General features: G+C 38.0%; 1 gene segment (V, D, J or C); it reads right to left on the reverse strand.

Moving 5' to 3' along the window:
* Positions 1 to 19,645: 19,645 nt before the first annotated feature.
* Positions 19,646 to 20,611, reverse strand: LOC107144068. The segment is given in 2 exon segments: positions 19,646 to 20,285; positions 20,413 to 20,611. Coding segments are annotated over 2 exon segments (405 nt in total).
* Between the last annotated feature and the right edge of the window lie 2,656 nt (positions 20,612 to 23,267).

Consider the following 23,267-nt stretch of genomic DNA (forward strand, 5'->3'; position numbering starts at 1 on the left):
GAAGGAAGCAATAAACAAAACAGATTAAACACTTGCAAAATGGGATGTCAGATAATGAAGACAAAGTGTATGACCTGGAAATTAAAGTTGACTACACAATAAAGATGGTAAGAAACCATGACAGAACATCCAAGAATTATGGACAGCATTAAAAGACCAAATCTAAGAGTTATTGAGATAGATGAAAGCACAGAGATTCAAACCAAGGGAATGAAAATCTCTTAAATGAAATAATATCAGGAAATTTCCCAAACATGAAGAATTAATTGGAAAATCAAATATAAGAGGCTTATATGATACCAAATGTACAAAATTACAACAGATCTACACCAAGACACATTATAATGAAATGCCTAGCATACAGAATAAGTAGAGAATCTTAAAAGCTGCAAGAGAGAGGAATCAGATCACATATAGAGGGAGGCCAATTTGTATCTCAGCAGATTTTTCAACCCAGACCCTGAAAGCCATGAGATCCTGAAAGAACGTATACCAAACTCTAAAAGAAAATGGATGCCAAACAAGAATCTTATATCCAGCAAAATTAAGCTTTAGATTTGATGATGAAATGAAAACCTTTAATGATAAAAAAGGTTAAAATAATTTGCAACTGGAAATTCTACACTACAGAAAATCCTCAGCAAAATATTCCATGAAGAGGAATTGAAAAACAACAATAAAAATCAGCAAAGGGAGGTATTACATTAAAAGAAAAACTAATCCAAGGAGAAACCAAGTCAATTAAAGTTCCAAAAATAAACAAAAATGGCTGGGAATACAAATCATGTTTCAGTATAATAACCCTGAATGTTCATGGCCTAAACTCACCAATCAAAAGACATAGACTGGCAGGTTAGATTATTAAAAAATCAACAATATGTTGCCCCCAAGAGACTCATCTCATAGGAAAACATATTTACAGACTGAAGGGTAGAGGTTGGGAAAAAATAATACCAACTCACATGGACTGTGGATGCAAGCAGGGGTTTCCATCCTCATATCAAATAAAGTATACTTTTAGCCAAAGTTAATCAAAAGGGATAAAGAAGGATATTTTATAATGCTTAAGGAAACCATTCATCAACAAGACATAAAAATTATAAATATATATGCCTCAAATAATGGAGTATCTATGTTCATAAAAAAAAAAAAAACTCTTCTCAAGTTTGATAGTCAAATAGACCAAAGCACAAAAATTCTGGGTGACTTTAACACACCTCTTTCACTACTGGATAGATCATCAAACAAAAGCTGAACAAAGAAACTATAGATTTCAATAATACAATCAATAACTTAGACTTAACTGATATATAGAGAATTTTTCATTCTTCAATGAATGAATACACTTTCTTCTTAGCAGCACATGGATCCTTCTCTAAAATAGACCATATATTATGCCACAAAGAAACTGTTAGCAAATATAAAAAAGTAGAGATACTATCTTGTATTCTATCAGATCATAATGAAATGGAATTAGAAATCAATGGTAACATAAAAAATAAAAGCTCCTTCAACACCTGGAGACTAAATAATATGCTATTGAATGAACAATGGGTTGAAAAAGACATCAAGGAGGAGACTAAAAAGTTCTTAGAGATGAATGAGAACACAGATAGGTTGTATTGAAATATCTGGGTCACTATGGAGGCAGTACTAAGAGGAAATTTTATTGCATGGAGTTTATTCCTTAAAAAAGAAAAAGTTAACAAATAAATGACCTAACATTACAACTCAAAGGTCTAGAAAAAAGAAGAATGAATCAACACCAAAAGCAGTAGAAAAGAGGAAATTATTAAAATCAAAGCTGAAATCAATGAAATTGAAAAAACACAGTTGAAAACATTGAAAAACAAGAAGTTGGTTTTTTGGAATAATAAATAAAATTGACAAACCCTTAGCCATGTTTATCAAGAGAAGGAAAGAGAAAACTCCAATCACTAACAAACGTAATGAAAAAAAATATATATATATAACAGAAGAAAATTGGAAGATACAGAAGATAATTGAAAATTATTTTGAAAACTTGTACTACAATAAAATAGAAAATATCAAAAGCATCAGCAAATTTGTAGTCATATGTTTTTCCCAAATAAAATCAGGATGAAATAACAATTTAAACAGATCAATTTCAAGAGATGAAATAGAAGATGCCATTAGAAGCCTACTAAGCAAGAAAAGCCCAGGACTGGATGGATACATAGCTCAGTTCTACAAGACCTGTAAGGAAAAACTAATACCAATACTCTTCAAATTATTTCATGAAATAGAAAAAGAGGGAGCACTTCCAAACTCATTCTAAGAGGCCAAAATAAGCCTGATTCCAAAAGACACATCAAAAAAAAAAAAAGAAAAGAAAACTTCAAACCAATATCTCTAATGAATATAGATGCAAAAATCTTCAATAAAATTCTGGCAAACTGAATACAAAAACATATCAAAATGATAGTGCACCATGAGCAAGTGGGGCTCATCCCAGAGATGCAAATTTGATTCAACATACGGGAATCAATAAATGCAATTCATAACTTCAATAGATTTAAAGATAAAAACCATATCATCATCTCAATAGATGCAGAAAATTATTCCACAAAGTACAGCACCCCTTAATGTTCAAAACACCAGAAAAACTATGGATAACAAGAACATATCTCAACATCATAAAAGCTATCCTATGCTAAGCTCCAGGCCAACATCATTCTAAATGGAGAAATGAAAGCATTCCCTCTAAAAACTAGAATAAGACAGAAATTTCCCCTTTCGTCTCTTCTATTTAACACAGTTCTTGGAACATGACTAGAGAAATTAGACAAACAAAAGAAATTAAAAGTATACAGATGGGAAAAGAAAAAGTCAAATTAGCACTATTTGTTGACAATGTGATTCTATACCTAGAAGACCCAAAAAATTCCACCAGAAAACTTCTCAAACTAGTAAATGAATTCAGTACAAAATCAAAACCCATAAATCAAAGGTATTTATGTATATCAGTGACAAATCCTCTGAAAGGAAAACGAAGAAAACTACCCCAATTTACAATAGCCTCAAAAACAAAACAAAACAAAACAAAACCAACAACTTTGGATTCAACTTAATGAAAGAGGTGAAAGACCTCTACAATGAAAACTACAGAATGCTAAAGAAAGAAATTAAAGAAGACCTTAGAAGATGGAAAGATCTCCCCTGTTCTTGGATAGGCAGAATTAATATTGTCAAAATGACCATACTACCAAAAACACTATATAGATTTAATGCAATTCCAATTAAAATCTCAATGACATTCTTCAGAGAAATAGAAAAGCTGTCATGAAATTCATTTGGAAAAATAAGAGACCCAAAATAGCTAAAACAATCCTTAGGAAGAAGAGTGAAGCAGGTGGCATCACTATACCAGACCCTAAACTATACTACAGAGCAATAGTAACAAAAACAGCATGGTATTGGCACCAAAATAGACTGGTAGACCAATGGTACAGAATAGAGGACACAGAGACTAACCCACATAATTAAAGTTATCTTATATTAGACAAGAGCATCAAAAACATACACTAGAGAAAAGATACCCTCTTCACTATATGGTGCTGGGAAAACTGGAAATCCATATGAACAAAATGAAATTAAACCCCTATCTCTTACCATGCACAGAACTAAACTCAAAGTGGATCAAGAACTTAGGATTAAACCAGAGATAATGCATCTATTAGAAGAAAGAGTAGGCCTAAATCTTCATTATGTTGAATTAGGCCCTGACTTCCTTAATAGGACTCTTATAGAGCAAGAATTAAAATCGAGAATCAACAAATGAGATGGACTCAAACTAAAATTCTTCTTATCAGCAAAATAAACAATCATTGAAATGAATAGAGAGACTACATTTGAGAACTAATTTTTATCACACACACATCAGATAGAGCACAAATCTCTAGGATATATAAGTAACTAAAAAACCATAACACCCCAAAATCAAATAACCCAATCAATAAATGGGCCAAGGAACCAAACAGATACTTCTCAGAAGGTAATATACAATCAATCAACAAATATACTAAAAAGATGTTCAACATCTTTAGCAATTAGAGTAATGCAAATGAAAAGTACTCTAAGATTTGATCTTACTCCAGTAAGAATGGCAGCTATTAAGAATGCAAACAACAATAAGTGTTGGCGAAGATGTGGGGGGAAAAAACACACTCATACATTGCTGGTGGGACTGCAAATTGGTGCAGCCAGTATGGAATGCAGTATGGAGATTCCTTGGAAAACTGGGAATGAAACCACCTTTTGACCCAGCTATTTCACTCTTTGGTCTATACCCAAAGGACTTAAAACAGCATACTACAGGGACACAGCCACATCAATGTTATAGAAGCATAATTCACAATAGCTAAACTGTGGAATCAATCATGATGCCCTTCAGTAGATGAATGCATAAAGTATGGAACATATACACAGTGGAATATTATTCAGCATTAAAAGATAATAAAATTATGGCATTTCAGGTAAATGGATGGAGTTGGAGAATAAGTGAAGTAAACCAATCCCCAAAAAACAAATGCCGAGGGCTGGGGATGTGGCTCAAGTGGTAGCGCACTCGCCTGGCATGCGCGGGGTGCTGGGGTTCGATCCTCAGCACCACATAAAAATGAAATAAAGATGTGACTATACTTTGTGTACAACCAGAGATATGAAAACATGTGCTCTATATTTGTAATATTAATTTTAATGCATTCTGCTGCCATATTAACAAATTAAAATTTAAAAAAGAATACAAATAATAATAAATGATGTAAAGAGTGTGAAGAAAAAGAAAATATCCAGAATATGTAAGACTATCCAAAACTCAACAAAAAACAAGTCATATAATTTAAAACTGAACAAATGATTTGAATAGATACTTCCTAGAAAAAAAATACAATAAACAATAAGAGAGGTAATAGGGAGCCTACATCCTGGGAACAAATTTTTACTCCTCACACTTCAGATAGAGCCCTAATATCCAGAGTATACAAAGAACTCAAAAAATTAGACAATAAGAGAACAAACAACCCAATCAACAAATGGGCCAAGGACCTGAACAGACACTTCTCAGAGGAGGACATACAATCAATCAACAAGTACATGAAAAAATGCTCACCATCTCTAGCAGTCAGAGAAATGCAAATCAAAACCACCCTAAGATACCATCTCACTCCAGTAAGATTGGCAGCCATTATGAAGTCAAACAACAACAAGTGCTGGCGAGGATGTGGGGAAAAGGGTACACTTGTACATTGCTGGTGGGACTGCAAATTGGTGCAGCCAATTTGGAAAGCAGTATGGAGATTTCTTGGAAAGCTGGGAATGGAGCCACCATTTGACCCAGCTATTCCCCTTCTCGGTCTATTCCCTAAAGACCTAAAAAGAGCATGCTACAGGGACACTGCTACATCGATGTTCATAGCAGCACAATTCACAATAGCAAGACTGTGGAACCAACCTAGATGCCCTTCAATAGACGAATGGATAAAAAAAATGTGGCATTTATACACAATGGAGTATTACTCTGCATTAAAAAATGACAAAATCATAGAATTTGCAGGGAAATGGATGGCATTAGAGCAGATTATGCTAAGTGAAGCTAGCCAATCCCTAAAAAACAAATGCCAAATGTCTTCTTTGATATAAGGAGAGTAACTAAGAACAGAGTAGGGACGAAGAGCATGAGAAGAAGATTAACATTAAACAGGGATGAGAGGTGGGAGGGAAAGGGAGAGAGAAGGGAAATTGCATGGAAATGGAAGGAGACCCTCAGGGTTATACAAAAGTACATACAAGAGGAAGTGAGGGGAAAGGGAAAAATAATACAAGGGGGAGAAATGAATGACAGTAGAGGGGGTAGAGAGAGAAGAGAGGAGGGGAGGGGAGGGGGGATAGTAGAGGATAGGAAAGGCAGCAGAATACAACAGACACTAGTATGGCAATATGTAAATCAATGGATGTGTAACTGATGTGATTCTGCAATCTGTATATGGGGTAAAAATGGGAGTTCATAACCCACTTGAATCAAAGGGTGAAATATGATATATCAAGAACTATGTAATGTTTTGAACAACCAACAATAAAAATTTTAAAAAATTAAAAAAAAATACAAAAAGTTCCACATCCAAGCCAGTAATATCACACAAATCAAATAGTGGTGGCCAATTATTATAACCTGTGGAGTATGAATATTCCTCAATAAAACTGAAAATCAACCCCCTCCATATTATCCAGCTAACCCACTTCTGAGAAATAAAAATGAGATGAGCAAACCCAAGAAATACCTGCACACTCATACTCATGTGCGATTATTCATGATAGCTAAGATACAGAATCACCTGAGGTGTCCATCAGCAGATGAATAGATAATGAAAAATGTGTTATATAGACACCATGGAGTATTATCTAGCCATTAAGAAAATGAAGTCCTTTCATTGCAATGAAATAAATGGAAATAGAAGACATTATTTTAAGTGGAATAAATCAGACAAAGTATGTTCTCTCTCATGTATGGGAGTTTAAAAAAAAATTGACCTGAAATAGCACAGAGATTAGTCGAGCCTGGAATGGCTGAGGAGTGGGATTTGATCAGTGCATACTGTAAGCATATATGGAATTATCACACTGAATTCCATTAATATGAATAATTTAATATGTGTTAATAAAATGAAAATTATAAAACAAGATTTTTAAACAATTTATTTGTCATCCAACAGAAAAATCCAAATCTAAAAGTACCACAGGTTTGGCAAACTTCCTTTCTATAAAAAAAGCAAATAGTAAGACTTTGAGGTCATAGTTTTCTATTGGAGCTATTCATCTCTGCTGTTTTCACACAAAAGCAGCCCTTTCCAATATGAAAATGAACAGGCATGGCTTCCTTTCAATAAACCTGTGTTTACAAAAGCAGATGGCATGCTCTTCTGTTTGACCTTTGGGACATAGGCTGCTGACCCCTGTTACAGTCTGGAATTTATTTATATGCCTCTAAAGATCCATAGACTAAAGTCTGCAAAACTCACTCAGCCTGATTTTCATAATTGTTTTTCCACAAGGATATTGTCATACCTCTTAGAGAAGACTTAAAATGAAGGAAGTATGTTATCTAAGATACTGGATAGTAAGGAGGAACAAGGAGGGTCGATTGTCATCATACCTGAGGTACTTTATTGCTGAAGATTCACAAGTGAGTTGCATAGATTATCATCCCTGATATTAAGGAGCAAGCAGAGCAGTAATAAAGTTTTTGTTTTGTTTGTTTGTTTTTACCAAATACTCAAAGGAATTAAAGCAGAATTACATGTTTGAAAGCCAGAGGTCCCCAATTGTCAGAGAGGTCACTGAGATTCTCAACTTATGGACTCTTTACCAGATGTACAAGAATGAGTAAACAATTAATAGTTTTCACTATTTTGAGTAACAATTAATAGTTTTCACTATTTTTGGGGAAGGGAAAATAATTTTTAGAGGAGGAAGAACAGGAAGTGGAGGAAGAGAAGGAAAATGAATCCTTCAAATTGCTAGGTCACATTACAAAGTTTTTCTCTAGCTGAAGAGCAAATGAGAATCCAGGTCCACCTGCCAAGGTCTGACAAGGTCGCTCTCAGTACAAAGGTCTATACTGGCATGGTGGGTTTGTCAAGTGCACTGGGGCAGAGGAGCAAGGGAATAAGGTGGGTTTTTAATTAGGATGTGGAGCAAAATTAGGTGGTAGGAGGTTATGACATCTTTTGGAAAATTTCATGAACTTAATTCAACAGAACTGAGAGAAAGATTAAGTGTAGTAATTCAAGAAATGAATAAATATGGCCCAGAATATTCATGAGTCCTAACATGCCCTTAGTGGTTTGCCTATTTGGCGCCCATTCTTTCCTATTTCTCACTAACAGAATGCTATTTTGATGTGGGTGGCAGCATAGTCAAAATTTTAAGAAGTCCTGAAACCCCATCTTCCTCGCAGTTGGGGTGAGGGGTGGGCACATCTGGTGACTCAGGTGAGTGGAAGGTCAACGAAGGCTGCTGGGTGAAGCCTCTGCCAGCAGGTACCCATCGCCTGTGGTCACTCCTTCTCTCCATCTATGACATGGAAGGATCTCTAGCAGTTTATTGGAGGTATAAACACAACAGGGACACTTGCAGGATGAGAAATGTTGAGCTGGAGAGATCCTAGGACCCTCACAACATGACAAAGCCCCCAACAATGACAGACCTCCTTCTAAGAGAGCTGCTTTATATGAGAGAAAAGTAACCTCCCCCAACACTGCTTGCATTTTCTGTAACAAGAAGCTCTGTCAACCTCTAAATGAAGGCTAAGGATATTCATTAAAAATACAAACCCATCAGCTTGTCAGAGCCTGCTGAGTGAGCCAGCACTGAGCGCAATAGTCTAGGACTTCTGAGGTGCTCTGGGCGACTCTGGCACAGGTGATGCTGATAGATCGAGGTGGGGCTTTTGGGAACCATTATCTGTTTCCTTTACACCAGGAATTCATATAAATACAAATTCTCTGATTTTCTCCACAAACACATTTTTAGTAGTGTCAAAACTGTGTCAAGAAAACTACAGTCAGCATTTATTTATTTTAGTAGGAGTGAGAATAAATAGATGGAAAACCAGTGTATTTGATCCTAGAAGCCTTTCACAACACAGCATTTCAGGTCCTAGTTATTGAGAATATACACCCCTCTGATAGATGGGGAAACTAGGACCTTCTTACAGATTCCCCTTTTCCTCATGGAGAAATTGAGACTTGGAAATCACACAACTCTTAAATGGCACAATTTGATCAGATATTCCCCTCTTTTCCTACACAACAGCTCCAGTCCTCAGCTGTGAGATGGAAGGTTTGCTTGGACACATCCTAAGATCCCTCTTAACCCTAATGCTGAGAGTTCACCACTCCCTAGAACCAGAGAAAAGCAAAAGTCATTTCAGTCAACTCAACCCCTCTGGGTCTAGGGCTGTAATAAGAAAGGTGAGACCTTCCAATACTGAAAATTCCTTCCTCATCCTCTGCTAGTATTCAGGGTTTATGTTTTCCTGATAAAAATTAGTATGTGAAGAAGTATTTTGGCTCAGTTATCCAAATCTTTCATTCACCTTGAGTGAGGCTACAAGACTGCTACACTAAGGATGAGCCTGAGGACATGGAGCCAGGATGGGCAGAACTGAGCCTGGTATTGTAGTTCCTATTCCATATTTCATGACCTTTGCCCTATTCCAAGATGCTTCAAAAACTCACAAATTTGAACTTAATTCCCACTGCTGGTAGACTCCTTCATGGAGGATGTGAAACCACCAAGTCCACCCATGGAGAGGGCTTCTGGGAAGCAGCCCTGGCAGGGTTTGTGTCAGGGCTGCAGGTGCCTGCTGATCACTGTGCATCTGTAGCACAGAAGTAAGTGGCAGCCTCTGCAGCCTGGGAAGTCATAATGGACAGGACGCTTCTTTTGGTGGAGGTGTCCAGGGTGGCTGTTAGTCTTCCACTGTGTTTTTCTCTCTCATTTGAACGTATTAAAATCACCAAAGCAGGACCTTTACCTGAATCCTGTCTATACCACAGCAGGTTGGCTGTATCAGTTTTGTAACTGCAGTTCAGGGTGGCATTTTCTCCCTCCTGGATGTTTAGGACCTGAGGACTAGCTTCTCCTTGTTGGCTGCTCACTCCTAGGCAGAAACGAGGCCAGAGACCAGAAGTCACTAAAGACATTTTCAAATCTCATTTGCAAAATCACAGGCAGACTCACCTCTCTGGCAAGTGGGCTCTAAATTCGGGTCTCCCTGTTCCCATCTCCACCAGACCCCACTCACTGGCCAACTGAAGCCACAGAGTCACCAAACCCACTCCTAGGAGTTTCTGCATCCTTCTTCTTATTGGGATCACAGGAGGCACAGCTCTGGGATCTGAAAGGGAGCCAGGTCCCTCAGTTAGAAGAGTTAGCTCCCATTACTGAATATTTATGTAATCTTCCGGCCCCTACCTAGATTCTCTATTTTTTACCCAGCCAGTCAGCAGTGAACTCAATCCTTTGCTTTGAACACACATGCAACAAGTAAATTAGCAAGGGCACCTCTTTGAGTGCACGCGCGTGCGCGCACACACACACACACACACACACACACCCCACACAGATTGAAATTATATCTAAGAAGAGAGAGGCACTGCCATCTGGTGGTGGCAACATTGTCCTGCTGATGAAATATGCTCTGGATGGTGAAGGGTGCGGAGCTGACACAGAAGGAACTGGAAAGCTAGTTCATCATCTGCCTGCATTGAATTCTGGTTAGAGTAAGTTCTGCTTAGAGTAAAAGCAGATACAGTTGAATTCATGTAAGAACTCAATGAAGGAAGAATGTCGGATCCCAGAAATTACTGAATACGTTTAGGAAGCCCTATTAAGTTTCCTAGTATTACAACAATTTCTGCAAAGATCGTGGTTTTTAAAAAATTTGTTTTTTGTTTTAGCTCTCTTTTCTTTTCTTTCTTTCTTTTTCTTTTTTCTTTCTTTTTTTTTTTTTGCCTAATACTGGAATTAGAGTACATATGTCAGAGTTTTTACTCGTGAACAATGGAAATGGATAGGATTAGATTAAATTTGTAAAAGGAACAAATTAGGGAATACTGAGAACTAGAGTCAAATCTAACAAGTCAGGGCAGCACAGAAAATAAGTCTGGAGAAGCTCTTTTCTGAACATCCATAGGCTTATCTCTTACACTGATGTTTTAATTAGAATTAGAATTTTCAGAGCACCAGACTCTGCAGGTGTTGCCTGCAAGACAGGAAACATACATAGCTGTAATTTTCTGTCCCCTTTGTTCTGTCATTTCTGGATTGTTGTAATTACCTTCCACTCCCCAAAAGGAAACTCTTTTCTTTCCTTTATTTCATATCTGGCTCCCGAGTCAACATTGGTAACAATGCACTTGTTACCAATGTACCTGGGACCCAGTCATGTGATCACATGTAATTTATACAGTAGGCTGAATATATGAATTACCAGTTTTCTAGGATTGTATTACAAAATCCCACAGACTGGCCAGGCACAGTGGCACATGCCTGTAATCCCAGCAACTTTGGAGGCTGAGGTAGCAGGATAGTGAGTCCAAAGCCAGTCTCAGCAAAACCAAGGTGCTAAGCAACTCAGTGAGACCCAAAATAAGGCTGGAGATGTGGCTGAGTGGGCCACTGACCCTGAGTTCAATCCTTCACCCACCACCCCCACAAAAAAAGGAAAAAAAAAACACAGACTAGTTGGCCTAAACAACAAAATTTATTTTCTCACAATTCTGTAGGATTTATCAAAAGTCAGATATCAACTGCTTTGGATTCTCCTAAGGTCTCTCTCCTTGGCTTGCAGATGTCCATCTTCTCATTCTGTCATCACAGGGTCCTTTTTGTTCTGTCTGTGCTACCTGTGCCCTTATCTCCTCTTCTTACATGGACACAGTGAAAAAGAGTGGCAAAAGCCTTCTAGAAAAGTTTGTAAGTTTCAATATTGAATTCAAGATATTCTGAGTGGAAAATCAGTTAGTAATTGAGCAGAAAGAAAGGAAAGTAGAAAAAGAAAAGAAGAAAAGGAGGCTGGGGGAGAGTGCTGGCTGGAACATGAGTGGATTAGATGAGAGACACACTAACGACCCCATTTTAATTGAATCACCTCTTTAAAGGGCCTATCTCTGATACAGGCACATTCCAAAGTACTCAGCATTGGGGACTCAACATATGAATTTTGTGGAAACATAATTCAGTGGACAACAATGAGTAGCTGGGGCTTTCAGTTTCTATGACTGAAAGGAGGAGGGGGCCCAGGCAGAGAAGGAGCATTACAGTTCAGACGTGGAGGTCAATTTGAGATCCACCTACTCTGTAGCTGTCCATGTCCTCTGGGGAAGTGTTCTCATGAAAAATGGGTAATATCAGTACAATCTACCTTTTCAGAATTGTAGAAATGTCAGTGATGAGATAATAAAGTGCCATTGAGAGCAGGGCCTGACCGTGATGTCTCAGAACACGCTATTGCTAAAAAAATTAAAAAATGGGTCCTGATGCTGAGCCATCAAAAAGAGTGACAAAAGCCTTCTAGAAAAGTTTTTAAGTTTCAATATTGAATTCAAGATATTCTGTGTGGAAAATGAGCTAGTAATTGAGCAGAAAGAAAGGAAGGTAGAAAAAGAAAAGAAGAAAAGGAGGCTGGTGGAGAGTGCTGGCTGGAACATGAGTGGATCGGAATGTGCTAGAAGAGAAGCCCACAGCATGGTCTGGGTGGGATCACAGCCACAGATCCATTTTTGTTAGGAAAAAAAATGGGAGTTTTTTGATCAATAAACTGGTGTGGTTTTTTTTTTTGTGTGTGTGTCTGTGTGTGTTATTTTAAAAGTTGAAATTTTAATCTGCCTGTTATCTGATAGTTTTTAAGAGATTTTTCAGGAAATATAGAAAATAATTAAGAGATGTCCCATGACTCTAAGAAATCCCAAGACTCGTCCCATGTTATACTACAAAGAGGGCAGGAATCCAGTTTTATCAATATTTGCATATATTTGGCTCTTTATGCAAAAAGTGCCCAGACTCTGGGAAGGAGAACTGTGAAGTCAGCTAACTGAAATGAAAGGGGACCTGTTCACTGTACCTTTGTTGAAACATGAGAATTCATTCCCCATTCAAAAATAAAATAGGTGAAGAAAGAATAAAAGATTCTCTTAAAACATATGTTTTATTCCAGGAACTCAAGTATGATGCAATATTAAAAGATCCATTAATATAATACATCAAGTTAAAATTTATATGCTTTGCCAATTAAAAAATATTCGACTTCAAAATATTTTCCTGATGTAAAGTCTTCATTATTAATGTAGACATATAAACCAATGGAACATAACAGATAGATCAGAAATAAACACATGCATAACCACTCGACTGTTCTTTGTCAAAGGCATCAAAAATAGACAAGGGGAAAGAAGAGTCTCTGCAACAAATGGTTGTTGTAAACTGGATATTGATTTGCAAATTAATGACACTGGACCTTCAGCTTATGCCATTCACAAAATCAACTGGACATGGATTCAAGATCTCAACATCAGTTTAAAATGTGACACTTCTAGGAAAAGACAGGAGAGGAGTTTCTTGCCCTTGCCCTTGGTGATGACTGACTCATGGATATGATTTCAAAAGCACAGCCAACAAAAGAAAAAGGAGACAACTGAGACTATGTCTTCCCAAAGAGCTTCTTCACAGCAAATGAAACAATCTATAGAGCAAAACAGTTACCTATGGGGTGAACGAAAATATTCACAAACCATGTCTGATAAGAGGTGAATCCCTAATATATATAAAAACTCCGGCAACTCAATAGAAAACGTAAAAATACTTATTTAAAAGTGGAAAAAGGACTTGACTAGACATTTCCTCAAAGATATATAAATGGTCAAATAGATGTTTAAAATGTGTCCAACATCACTAATCATCAGGGAACTGACAATCAGCATCAGGAATCAGGGATTCAAGCTTCCCATTGAATATTCCTTTTTTATGAACCTGTTTTATTTTATTCATATTTAACATGATTATACACATCTATGTGCCTAGCACAATCTTCACATTACATTAAAAATACAATACAGTACAATAACATTCAACATTAGGTACTTCATATTTATATATTTTTTTCCTTTACAAATAATGCTGTAAACTGCTAAAGTCAAGCACACTGAGGCATAAATTTCTAAAGAGTCTTGAGTTAGCTGAGCTTATCAAACACCTTTTTTAAAAGAAGGACAGCTAGGTGCAATAATTATGTAAAAATTAGACCATTTACTTAAATACTATTTTAAGATAGAGAAAAGGGAAATTGCATGGAAATGGAAGGAGACCCTCATTGTTATACAAAATTACATATAAGAGGTTGTGAGGGGAATGGGAAAAAAAAAAGAGAGAAATGAATTACAGTAGATGGGGTAGAGAGAGAAGATGGGAGGGGAGGGGAGGGGGGATAGTAGAGGATAGGAAAGGTAGCAGAATACAATAGTTACTAATATGGCATTATGTAAAAATGTGGATGTGTAACTGATGTGATTCTGCAATCTGTATTTGGGGTAAAAATGGGAGCTCATAACCCACTTGAATCTAATGTATGAAATATGATATGTCAAGAGCTTTGTAATGTTTTGAACAACCAATAAAAAAGAAAAAAAAAACAGATATGCCTAAAGAACTGCTAGCCAGATTACCCATTATCTCCAGTATAAACAATGTCAAAATCTGCCAGGTGCTTTGGGGAAAGCATGTAGAGTGTACTCTGTGTAATGAAGTGTGTTTATACACTAGAGTTGCCTGCCTTGTCAAAACAAAGGTTTCTAATTTTAAAGGCTACAAAATTCAAAATTACCAAAGAAAACAAAGCAAGCCAATTAGGATTCATTCCATTTTGATGAAAATGCAGAAAAGAGACTCAGCTTAAAATATATCACATTTTTTTCCTAAATACAGTTGTCAAATTTTATTCACAGCTTTCATCACAGTCCAATCAGATGGTGAATGTTTTTTTTTTCTGTTTAATAGTAATTTACAGAAAATTAAGTTCTTCTATATCCAGTGTACTGCATCTCATGTGGCTTTCAGCCAGCTGTTTCTTAGCTGTGCAGAAGGGAGCTCAGCAACAGTAACACTGACTGTCAATGAAATTCCTAATGATACCCCTCTGAGACTATCACACTCACCTCTGCAACTATGAAATTAGTGTTAAGTAACATATCATCTTCTCTGACTTAAAAACAGGTGCCTTTTAATTAGTCCTACCAGTTTGCATGGTAGCTATGAGTTACTAAAATGTTTAACCATAATTTATTAACAGAGTCCTGTGTTAAAGTATTTTTAATTGAAAATTTATCTTTATTTCATCATGCATTGTGTGTTCTTGGTATCCTTGACAAAGATCAGTTGAATGTACATGCATGGGCTTATTTTGGGGCTCTCTATTCTGTTCCATTGGTTTGTATGTCTGCCTTAATGATAGTAATCAAAAAATGATAGTTTTGATTACTGAAGCTTATGTGATACATTTGTTCTTCTTTCTCAAAATGATCTTAGCTCTTCAGGATCCTTGGTGCTCAACATCACTAATCCTCAGAGGAATGAGATATTGCAATTAAATTTCATCTCATTTCTATGAAGATGGCTACTATATAAAAGACAAGCAAGTATTGGTGAGGATGTGAAGAAATTGGAACCCATGAACATGATTGTGGCAATGCAAACTGTTTTATCTATTAAAGAAAGCAGTATGGATATTCCTCAAAAAATTATAGATAGAACTACTGTATGATCCATCTATCCCACTTCTAGATATTTATCAAAAATAACTGAAATCAGAGATTCACAGCCTCTGGGACAGATTCTCCTTTGATAACAAAACAATAAACCTTTCTTTTTCTCAAAACTGTGTCCTCATTATTGGATTAGCATCTGGGACAACTTTGGAGCTTTCAGCAACAAAGTGGCACCACAGGTGGAACCAGAGAGCAGTCCCCATTCCAACTTTCTTGTACAGGTCTGGCTCTCTGAGGAACCCCACTTCCATTCTGAGGATGCACGATGGCTGGCAAACTTTTTGAGAGCCAGAGGCAAGAGAGTTAGGAGATGGGTGAATTTCCCTCAGATCAAACTGGAGGACTTATTCCTGTGAGTAAAGGGAGAAACTGAGGGACCATCCTAGCAGGTGCTGATTTTTTTTTTTTTTTTTTTGCTTCAGAGAACTCCTGCCTTTCTCTCTGAATGGTACAGTGTTGAGAGCCACAGCCGAAGGGGCCCCAGCAAACTTTCAGGCTGCCAGCTGATGATTGGCTCACAGCGGCCCCAGCAACTTCTAACTGATTGGCTCCTCTGCGGTGATGCTCATTGGGCTGTTTCCCCGCCCTTTCAGACTAGGGAGCTGCTCATTGGGGGACTTTTTTTGGCTCCGCCCACGTGACCCAGCCAATCGGCCTCAAGAGAGGGGGAGTGGGGGAGGTTGAGAGGCTTTTGGGAAGCCGGTGGTGGCAGTTGGGCTCTGAAGGTTTTTCCTGAGGAGCTGTTTTGTTTGGCATGTGTGGTTCTAAAAATAAAGTTTGTTTCTTTTGACAAGTGGCTCCTGAATTGTGCCCAGCCAGACTGCGGCAGTACAGGTTGCTCCACTTTGAGAAAAAGGAAACTGAACTCGTTAAAGTTGTGACACCATAGGCCATTTGGTAAATCCACTATGTGAAAACTGAGATCCTTGAGTCCTCACATCTGGTTCCTCTTCATGGGAACATTCAGTCCCTCTCTCTGGGGAAATCTGTGGTGCTACTCATGTAAGAGTCATGGTTAAGTGGGACTTGAGAACCTAGGGATGTTCACTCCTTTTTGATCTGTTCTAGGTTCTCATCTTTTTGTGAGCCTTGGGTTTGGGAATTCCCTCTTACATATGTGTTTCTGTTTTGTTTCTATTTATTACTGACCCATTTAAGACATGGCCAATACTGTGTCAATCCTATAAGCAGTCGTCTGGGGAAAATCTTGGCTGGTCAATTTGAAGCTTCCCATTTTTGGCCATAGTTTTGGGGCTTCTCTCTGGTTGTCTCTCTCTGTGTTTCTATTTTGTATAATCTTGCAGTTGGAGTTGGTCTCTCAGAGGTAAAGTGAGTTGAAGAAAGGGTTACATATAAGTCTGTGTAAGATAATGTTTTACTGTAATGATCTGGCTTTTGAATAGTTCTCTGGCTTATTGTACAACTTGCAGTTGGAGCTGGTCTGTCAAAGGTAAAATAAGTGGAAGAAATTTGTATGTGCAGGTCTGTCTGTTTTACAGGTTCCTGTCTATCAGCCCTGGTTTCAGGGATCCTCTCTCATCTATGTTTTTTGCATCTCTTACTGGCCTCTCCTCTTACTCCACATTAGGCTGGCTCCAAAATAGACTAGACTGGAGTTCATCTAGGGTTGTGCTCAGAAGGTCAAATTTTGTTGTGAAGATTACTATGACATCAAAATAAACAAGGAATATATTACTAAGTAAAGTTTTGAAATGATAAAAAATCATTTTTCTTGGTCCATAGCTATTGCACAAGTTGAATTTTTTTGCTCTGTTAATTTCATTTTGTATTTTCATTGTAAATTTTATAACTGCTGCCCATTAGTGCTTTGCAGAGGTACTCCTTCCAATAAAACAAGTTGAGTTAATTCAAGATAATAAGCCATATATAACTGAGGGACCATCCCAGCAGGTGCTGAAGCTTTTTTTGCTGACTTCCAGTACTAGTACTAACCACATTTAAATGAAAAGGGTAACTCTAAAATTACAGATATTGAGGTTATACCCCATTTAAGACTGGTTAAACTGGCCTGCTGGGTATTTAAAACCATAACTGTAGAGACCAAAGTCAAGGAAGTAAAAGGGCCAAGGAAATAGCAGCCATCATATGGACCTTTGCCCTTTATGCGCAGCCAAGACCCAGAAAATGACAGGACTCTTCAATGGGCCCTGCAACTCTGCTGAGTTGCCTGATATGATGAGCAGGGATATTCAGATGACCCTAGAGAACAGGAAGCCAACCAGTGCACATTGTGCAAAGAGTAGGGTCATTGGAGATGGAAACGTCCCTGATGTTTCCAAGAGAAATCACATATGATTATCAGAACTCTGACCCATCCTGGTGGGTGGCATCACTAGTAGAGGTAAGCTAAAGAAGCCAAGAGGTTTTGCACACATACCCAAGTGATTTCTGAGGAATTTCAGTTGAGTCTTAAGAATAGATAGGAACAAGTTCAGTTTTGACCAACTTGGTCTTGAACACATTATAGCCTAAGCACAGTCCTAGATGGGCATTTAAAATGAAAAACAATGTTGTATTTTTAAATGAAACCTAAGATATACACTTGTGTCAGCCCTACCAAAAGTAAGTAAAGCTTGAGGCTATAAAGGAAGGGTTATTGGGTGGAAGTGACTAATAATAATAATCACAAAGGACTCACTTGCAAGTTTGTCCTGAGTTAATTTGAACCTCATCTCATAGACTTACAGATCCTCCAGACTTCTTACATTGATAAACTCAATCTGTTTTTCACTTACATGGATATGAATTACTGTCTTCATAATGTTCAGAAACTGGCTTAAATACTAATTGCTTTTGTGCTGACTGTTTACAAAAAAAAGTAATGCTTTGCTGTCTTGTTTATTGTTGTCTTAGCATGATCTCTGCTCTATATATGTCTGTCACCTGCCATCTGCCACTGTGGACCTCTGGACTGCTCTGATGCTGAATACCCTTAACTTTCCATGCACCACCTCCTCACTATAGAAAACAAGGACTTTATGCTACTTTTCCCACCACCCCCCTCTTTCAGCAGAAAGCAGCTTGGAGATGTCATTACCTATTTATCCATAGAAATGAAATGTAGAAATTGACATGGTCTGCTTTATGCTTTGAATATAGTCCTTGCAGCTCTGTCATTGCAACTTACTTCTTAAATGAGTAATTTTTTTTTCTCTTTCTCTCTCCCTGCTCCTCCTTAATCTCTCCCCTTCCCTATTCTCCAGAAACAGGATTACCTTTCTTCCCCCTCTTAGGCAGACTTATCTGTCCTTGAGAACACACCCACCATAGGAAGAAAGTAATCTAGACTTTGGGGATGATACCAGAAGATCTCAGAAAATGAATTTCTCTCAAATCAACAAGTGAGTTACAACTCCAACAGGGAAGATATGAAATATAGCCTTTGAATCACCTCTTTGAAAGCCTCCTGTTTCTGATGAGGAGCAGAATCACAACCTCTGGGAGAGGAATCTCCAGTGTTTCTCCTTTGTTAGCAAAGCAATAAGCCTTCATTTTCCTTTTTCTCAAAAATAAATAAATAAATGTAAGAAAATAATAATTGAAATCAAGATCTCAATGAGACACTTGCACTCCTTTGTGTGTTGCAGCATTATTTGCAACAATCAAGATGTGGAAACAACCTAATGTAAGTCAATGGATAAATGATAAAGAAAATATGGTATATATAGAAATACAATATTATTCAGCCTTTTAAAAAAAGATGACCCTGTCATGTGTAACAATGTGAATGAACCTTGTGAGCATCGTGCTGTGTGAAATAAACCAGTCCTCAAAGAACAAATACTGCATGATTCTACTTAGATGAAGTATTGAAACTAGTTAAACTCATATCAGAATAGAATAGTGGTTGCCAGGGACTAAGGGGAGGATGATATAGGGAGACATTGGTCCAGGACTATCAAGTTTCAGTTAGACAGGATAAAAAATTTGAGAGGTCTGTTGTACAATATTTTGCCCCTAGCTACGAATATTAAATTGTGGGGATATCTATATATTTTAATAAATATCTTAAATGTTCTCACCACTATTTAAAACTATTCTTGTCCTTGCAAAGGGTAAACCTGATTTAAATAAAGGACAATGAAAGGATAAATGTTGTGTCAGAAAATCTCCAAATAGAAATGAAAAGGAATATGAATGTAAAACTGGAAGAAGGGGCACACCAAGAAGGAACTGAAGGATGTCTGTAGCCAGACACTAAGGTTCCTTTGAGGCAACACTAATCATCACAGTGGATGCTAGAAGTGACCTTTTTTTTAAAAAAAAAAAAAAAAAAAGTGCTGCTATTTTTTTTTTTTAACTTCAAAGCCCTTATAGCTATGAAGTACTCTCCTCAGAATGTATGTGTGGGGTGGAAGTTGGGGCATGAGGTTGTGGAGGAAGACAGGGGTTCCTTCTGGAGAAATCCATCACAATACCTTCACCTGGGACACAGCCAGTCTGAAGGTGGCAGGATAAAGACATGGAGGCAACTATTTAGGAGACAAATGCTCCCCAGGGCTCAGCCCACCCAACCCTCTTAGGCTTCAAAGAAAATGAAAACTCCCCAGCTTGAGCCTGTGTGTCACAGAAAGTCCCCTGTGTCGGGAAGTTTGTGCTCAGCTCCCCCTGCAGCCCCAGACACTGTGTCACCCAGAACACAGAAGTACTCAACCGAGTCGCTCCAATGGGCTGAGGGCTTCTTCAGGTGGAAGGAGGTTTCATTCTTCCTAAGTTCAGCCTGGAAACCATTGATGCCTGTCACCAGGGTGGCCCCTGACGCGTACTTCAGGAGGAGCTGGAGGCCTTGGCTGGGGCGTTGCTGGTACCAGAAGAGATAGGGTGATACAGAAGATGAGTAGCTGCACCTCAGCTGCAGAGGGGCTCCTTCAGAGACCAGGACGTGGCGGTCAGGCTGGGTCACTGACTGGGCTCCGCTTCCTCCTGCAACATTGATGCTGAGTAAGGAAAAGCAGCACAAACTTGGTTGTGAAGAAAAAGTGTCCCTTTTCAATTAGAATCAAAACATGGTCACTTTCGTGTGAGGGGAGAGAAAATGTCATATACTCACTCAGGGTAAAAACCATTGCAAGTACTGGCACAATCCCCAAGAGCATGGCTGGGTGGTGGAAAAGCTACAGGGATCTGCACAGGTGGGAAGGTAGTGTGGAGCCCTGAGCCTCTAGGGCATGGAGTGGAGAGGAGGGGCTGCACACGTCTCTTGGTTGGACAAATTTCAAAAACGTTTGGAAAAAGGCTTTCCTTTAAGCAGTCTGTATGCTCTCTGGCCCTTGTTCTAGTGATAGGTCCCTTATCTACAGACATCTGTGAGGAAATAACAGCCAGTGGCAGGGAGGAGGGGCTCAGTTGATGAAGAGGATGCTCAGTAAAAACAGAAGCCTCCCAGGTGCAACATCGCCCTCTGGAGGCCAGAAGCGGAACGAGGGATCTACAGCTCTGGTTGTTCCCTTTGGATGTCAGAAATGTGATGTGCCAAATTCAAGGGAATATGCGTGTCCCTTTCAGAATCTGTGATGATGTCACCTTCTGCAGTACATGATATTAATCTTAAAGTACATGAGAAGTGGGAGTTATGTAACAGGAGAAGATAACAATTTATCTAACAGAAAATAAGATTACAATCTAGACTCTGAAATACAGATGAGATACTCTATAATATCTTGCAAAGCCATTCATCAGAGTGGGTAAGAATCAGTGGCCTGAGGCTGAAGCAATTTTTCATATGACCCTGAGCTGCTAGAGGTAACCATCAGAGTGAGGAAAATAACGCATTTCTTTATTTGTTTTAAAGGGGAAAAAAATAAATTAAACAAGAAACTCATACTAAATCTCACATTAACTGTTCTATGCAAATTAATAAAAGCTATAATTTTATTTGTAAGACAGTGTGAAGACTCTCCTTGGTCTAATATTTGTTAAGATTATGAGAAAATTATTCAAGCACCACATATTTAAAAAAAGAAAATGAGAGTCCACTTCTTATTGGCAATGGCTGAAACAGAATGGTATATTTTGCACAATTATAGAAACATCACACTAAAAGTAAGATTGATGGAGACCCACCTATAGAGACACTTAAATAGAATGATAAGGGTTCGGAAGATATGTTGGAAATACCTGATTCTAGAAATAATTTTTTTTAATTTTTTTTTAAGGAAAGGTAGCAACCATACACGAACTCAAAAAGTCAGGAGGGAGTACAACCAGCGTACCAGAAATGAAGGGAACTTGTGGGAGGTACAGAGGACACAAGAGAGGTTGTCAGTGACTCTCACCTGAGCTAAGCATGCAGTGGTCCCACACAAGTGGGAAAAAGGCCCAAATATTTGAGAGCAGTCTGCTTTCTGTCTTAATAAAAAATAAAACTCTTCCCTGCCTAACTTACTTAAGCATAGAGACCATTGTAACCTAAAAGTGAAATATGAAATCAAATAAGGAGAGACTCATTGGTGAAAAGAGAATCTGATCAATAGGGATCCTTTTCCAAAGTCAGAAGAACTCCTTTCTGAACACTACACCTATTCATACCACTTCTCCCTTGGGTTCTAATTTGTGTCACCATCCTGCATCTAGTTTCTTAACATATGTAAGACCAAATCATATAGTCAGTTTGAAATTTTAAATGTTATTAGAATGTGCTTCTGATTAAAATTTTCTAAACATGTCTACTCATCTCTTAGCTATCCAAAGTTCTGATTGATGTAAAATTTAGAAATATAAAAAAAAATAGGAAATTAGAAACTCAGAGGATCCAGTGTTACAGCAACTCCCCACTAGTGAATTCAATCTGAGGCAAACTGAAAATTGAAAGATAACTAATAGTGGCAATGGAGAGCAGCAGTGTCAGGCATGCTCTGGCACAGTGGGGGAGGGAAAGCACTCCTCCAACAAGCTAACAGACATTCTGATCAACATATCAACAACAATTGAATTACAGTACAATTCATGCCCCAGAGCTCCCAAAAGGATCAGACCAAATCAAGATTACAGTTGAACAACATTCATGCTTGAACAGTCTCCATCTTAACCTGCTTTCCTCAACAAATTATGAGCAAAAAAATTTCAATTCAAACTCTCCTTTTAAGGAAATCAGCCTATGATAACATCCTATTTCATTTAATTCAGAAAACAATTCTGAAGTAAATATAATAATACAGCATATAATCATTTACCAATTAGTAACATAATAGATGTTTAAACCAGCCCTACCCAGGCTCTTTCCTCAGTGCATTGCTGTCAGAGGCATACAGAAAAGAAACTCAGTAAAGCTGAGCTGTGAATGCTGAAGAGAAAGTCCTTGACTCTCCAGTTGGAGAGAGAACCAGCCATCTTCATCAGATGTATTTGAGCCTCCCTAGCAGAGATGGTCAGAGCAGGGAAGCAACTGACTACTTGAAGGGACTCAGTGATTGTACTTCCCAAGTCAGCAGACTAGGAATTCCTACAGCTTACTTTTTTTCCCCCTGTCAGAAGTCACTCTTTTAGTCTGTATTTCTTTCTCCCCCTTTCTCCTTTTCACCCTGTACCTGTATTTTACCATATCCAAGACCAAACAACCACTTAGGCTCTCATTTTCACTGGATTGGTAAATGCTCATAATGACAACCAGGATGATCATAGAAGAGACATTGGGACTCAGATTGTAGAGCAACTAATGAATAGACCCTACCAGTCTGGAGAGTAGAGAAGGAAAAAAGAATACTTCTATTTGAAATTGATAGCCTGGTCTTTGGGATAAATACTATGGCTGACATGGGGTAGAGAAGTGATGCAGATAGGATGGGATGGAAAGTTCCATCTCCCCTAAACCCAAAAGTGGCTTCCACATACCTCTGCATAGCACACAAACAGGGACTCTCAGAGTGAGAGGAACGATTCAACATAGATTATTCTACAGACAAAGCA

This window comes from Marmota marmota, unplaced genomic scaffold, assembly GCF_001458135.2.
Source record: "Marmota marmota marmota unplaced genomic scaffold, marMar, whole genome shotgun sequence".
Classification (NCBI taxonomy): Eukaryota; Metazoa; Chordata; class Mammalia; order Rodentia; family Sciuridae; genus Marmota; species Marmota marmota.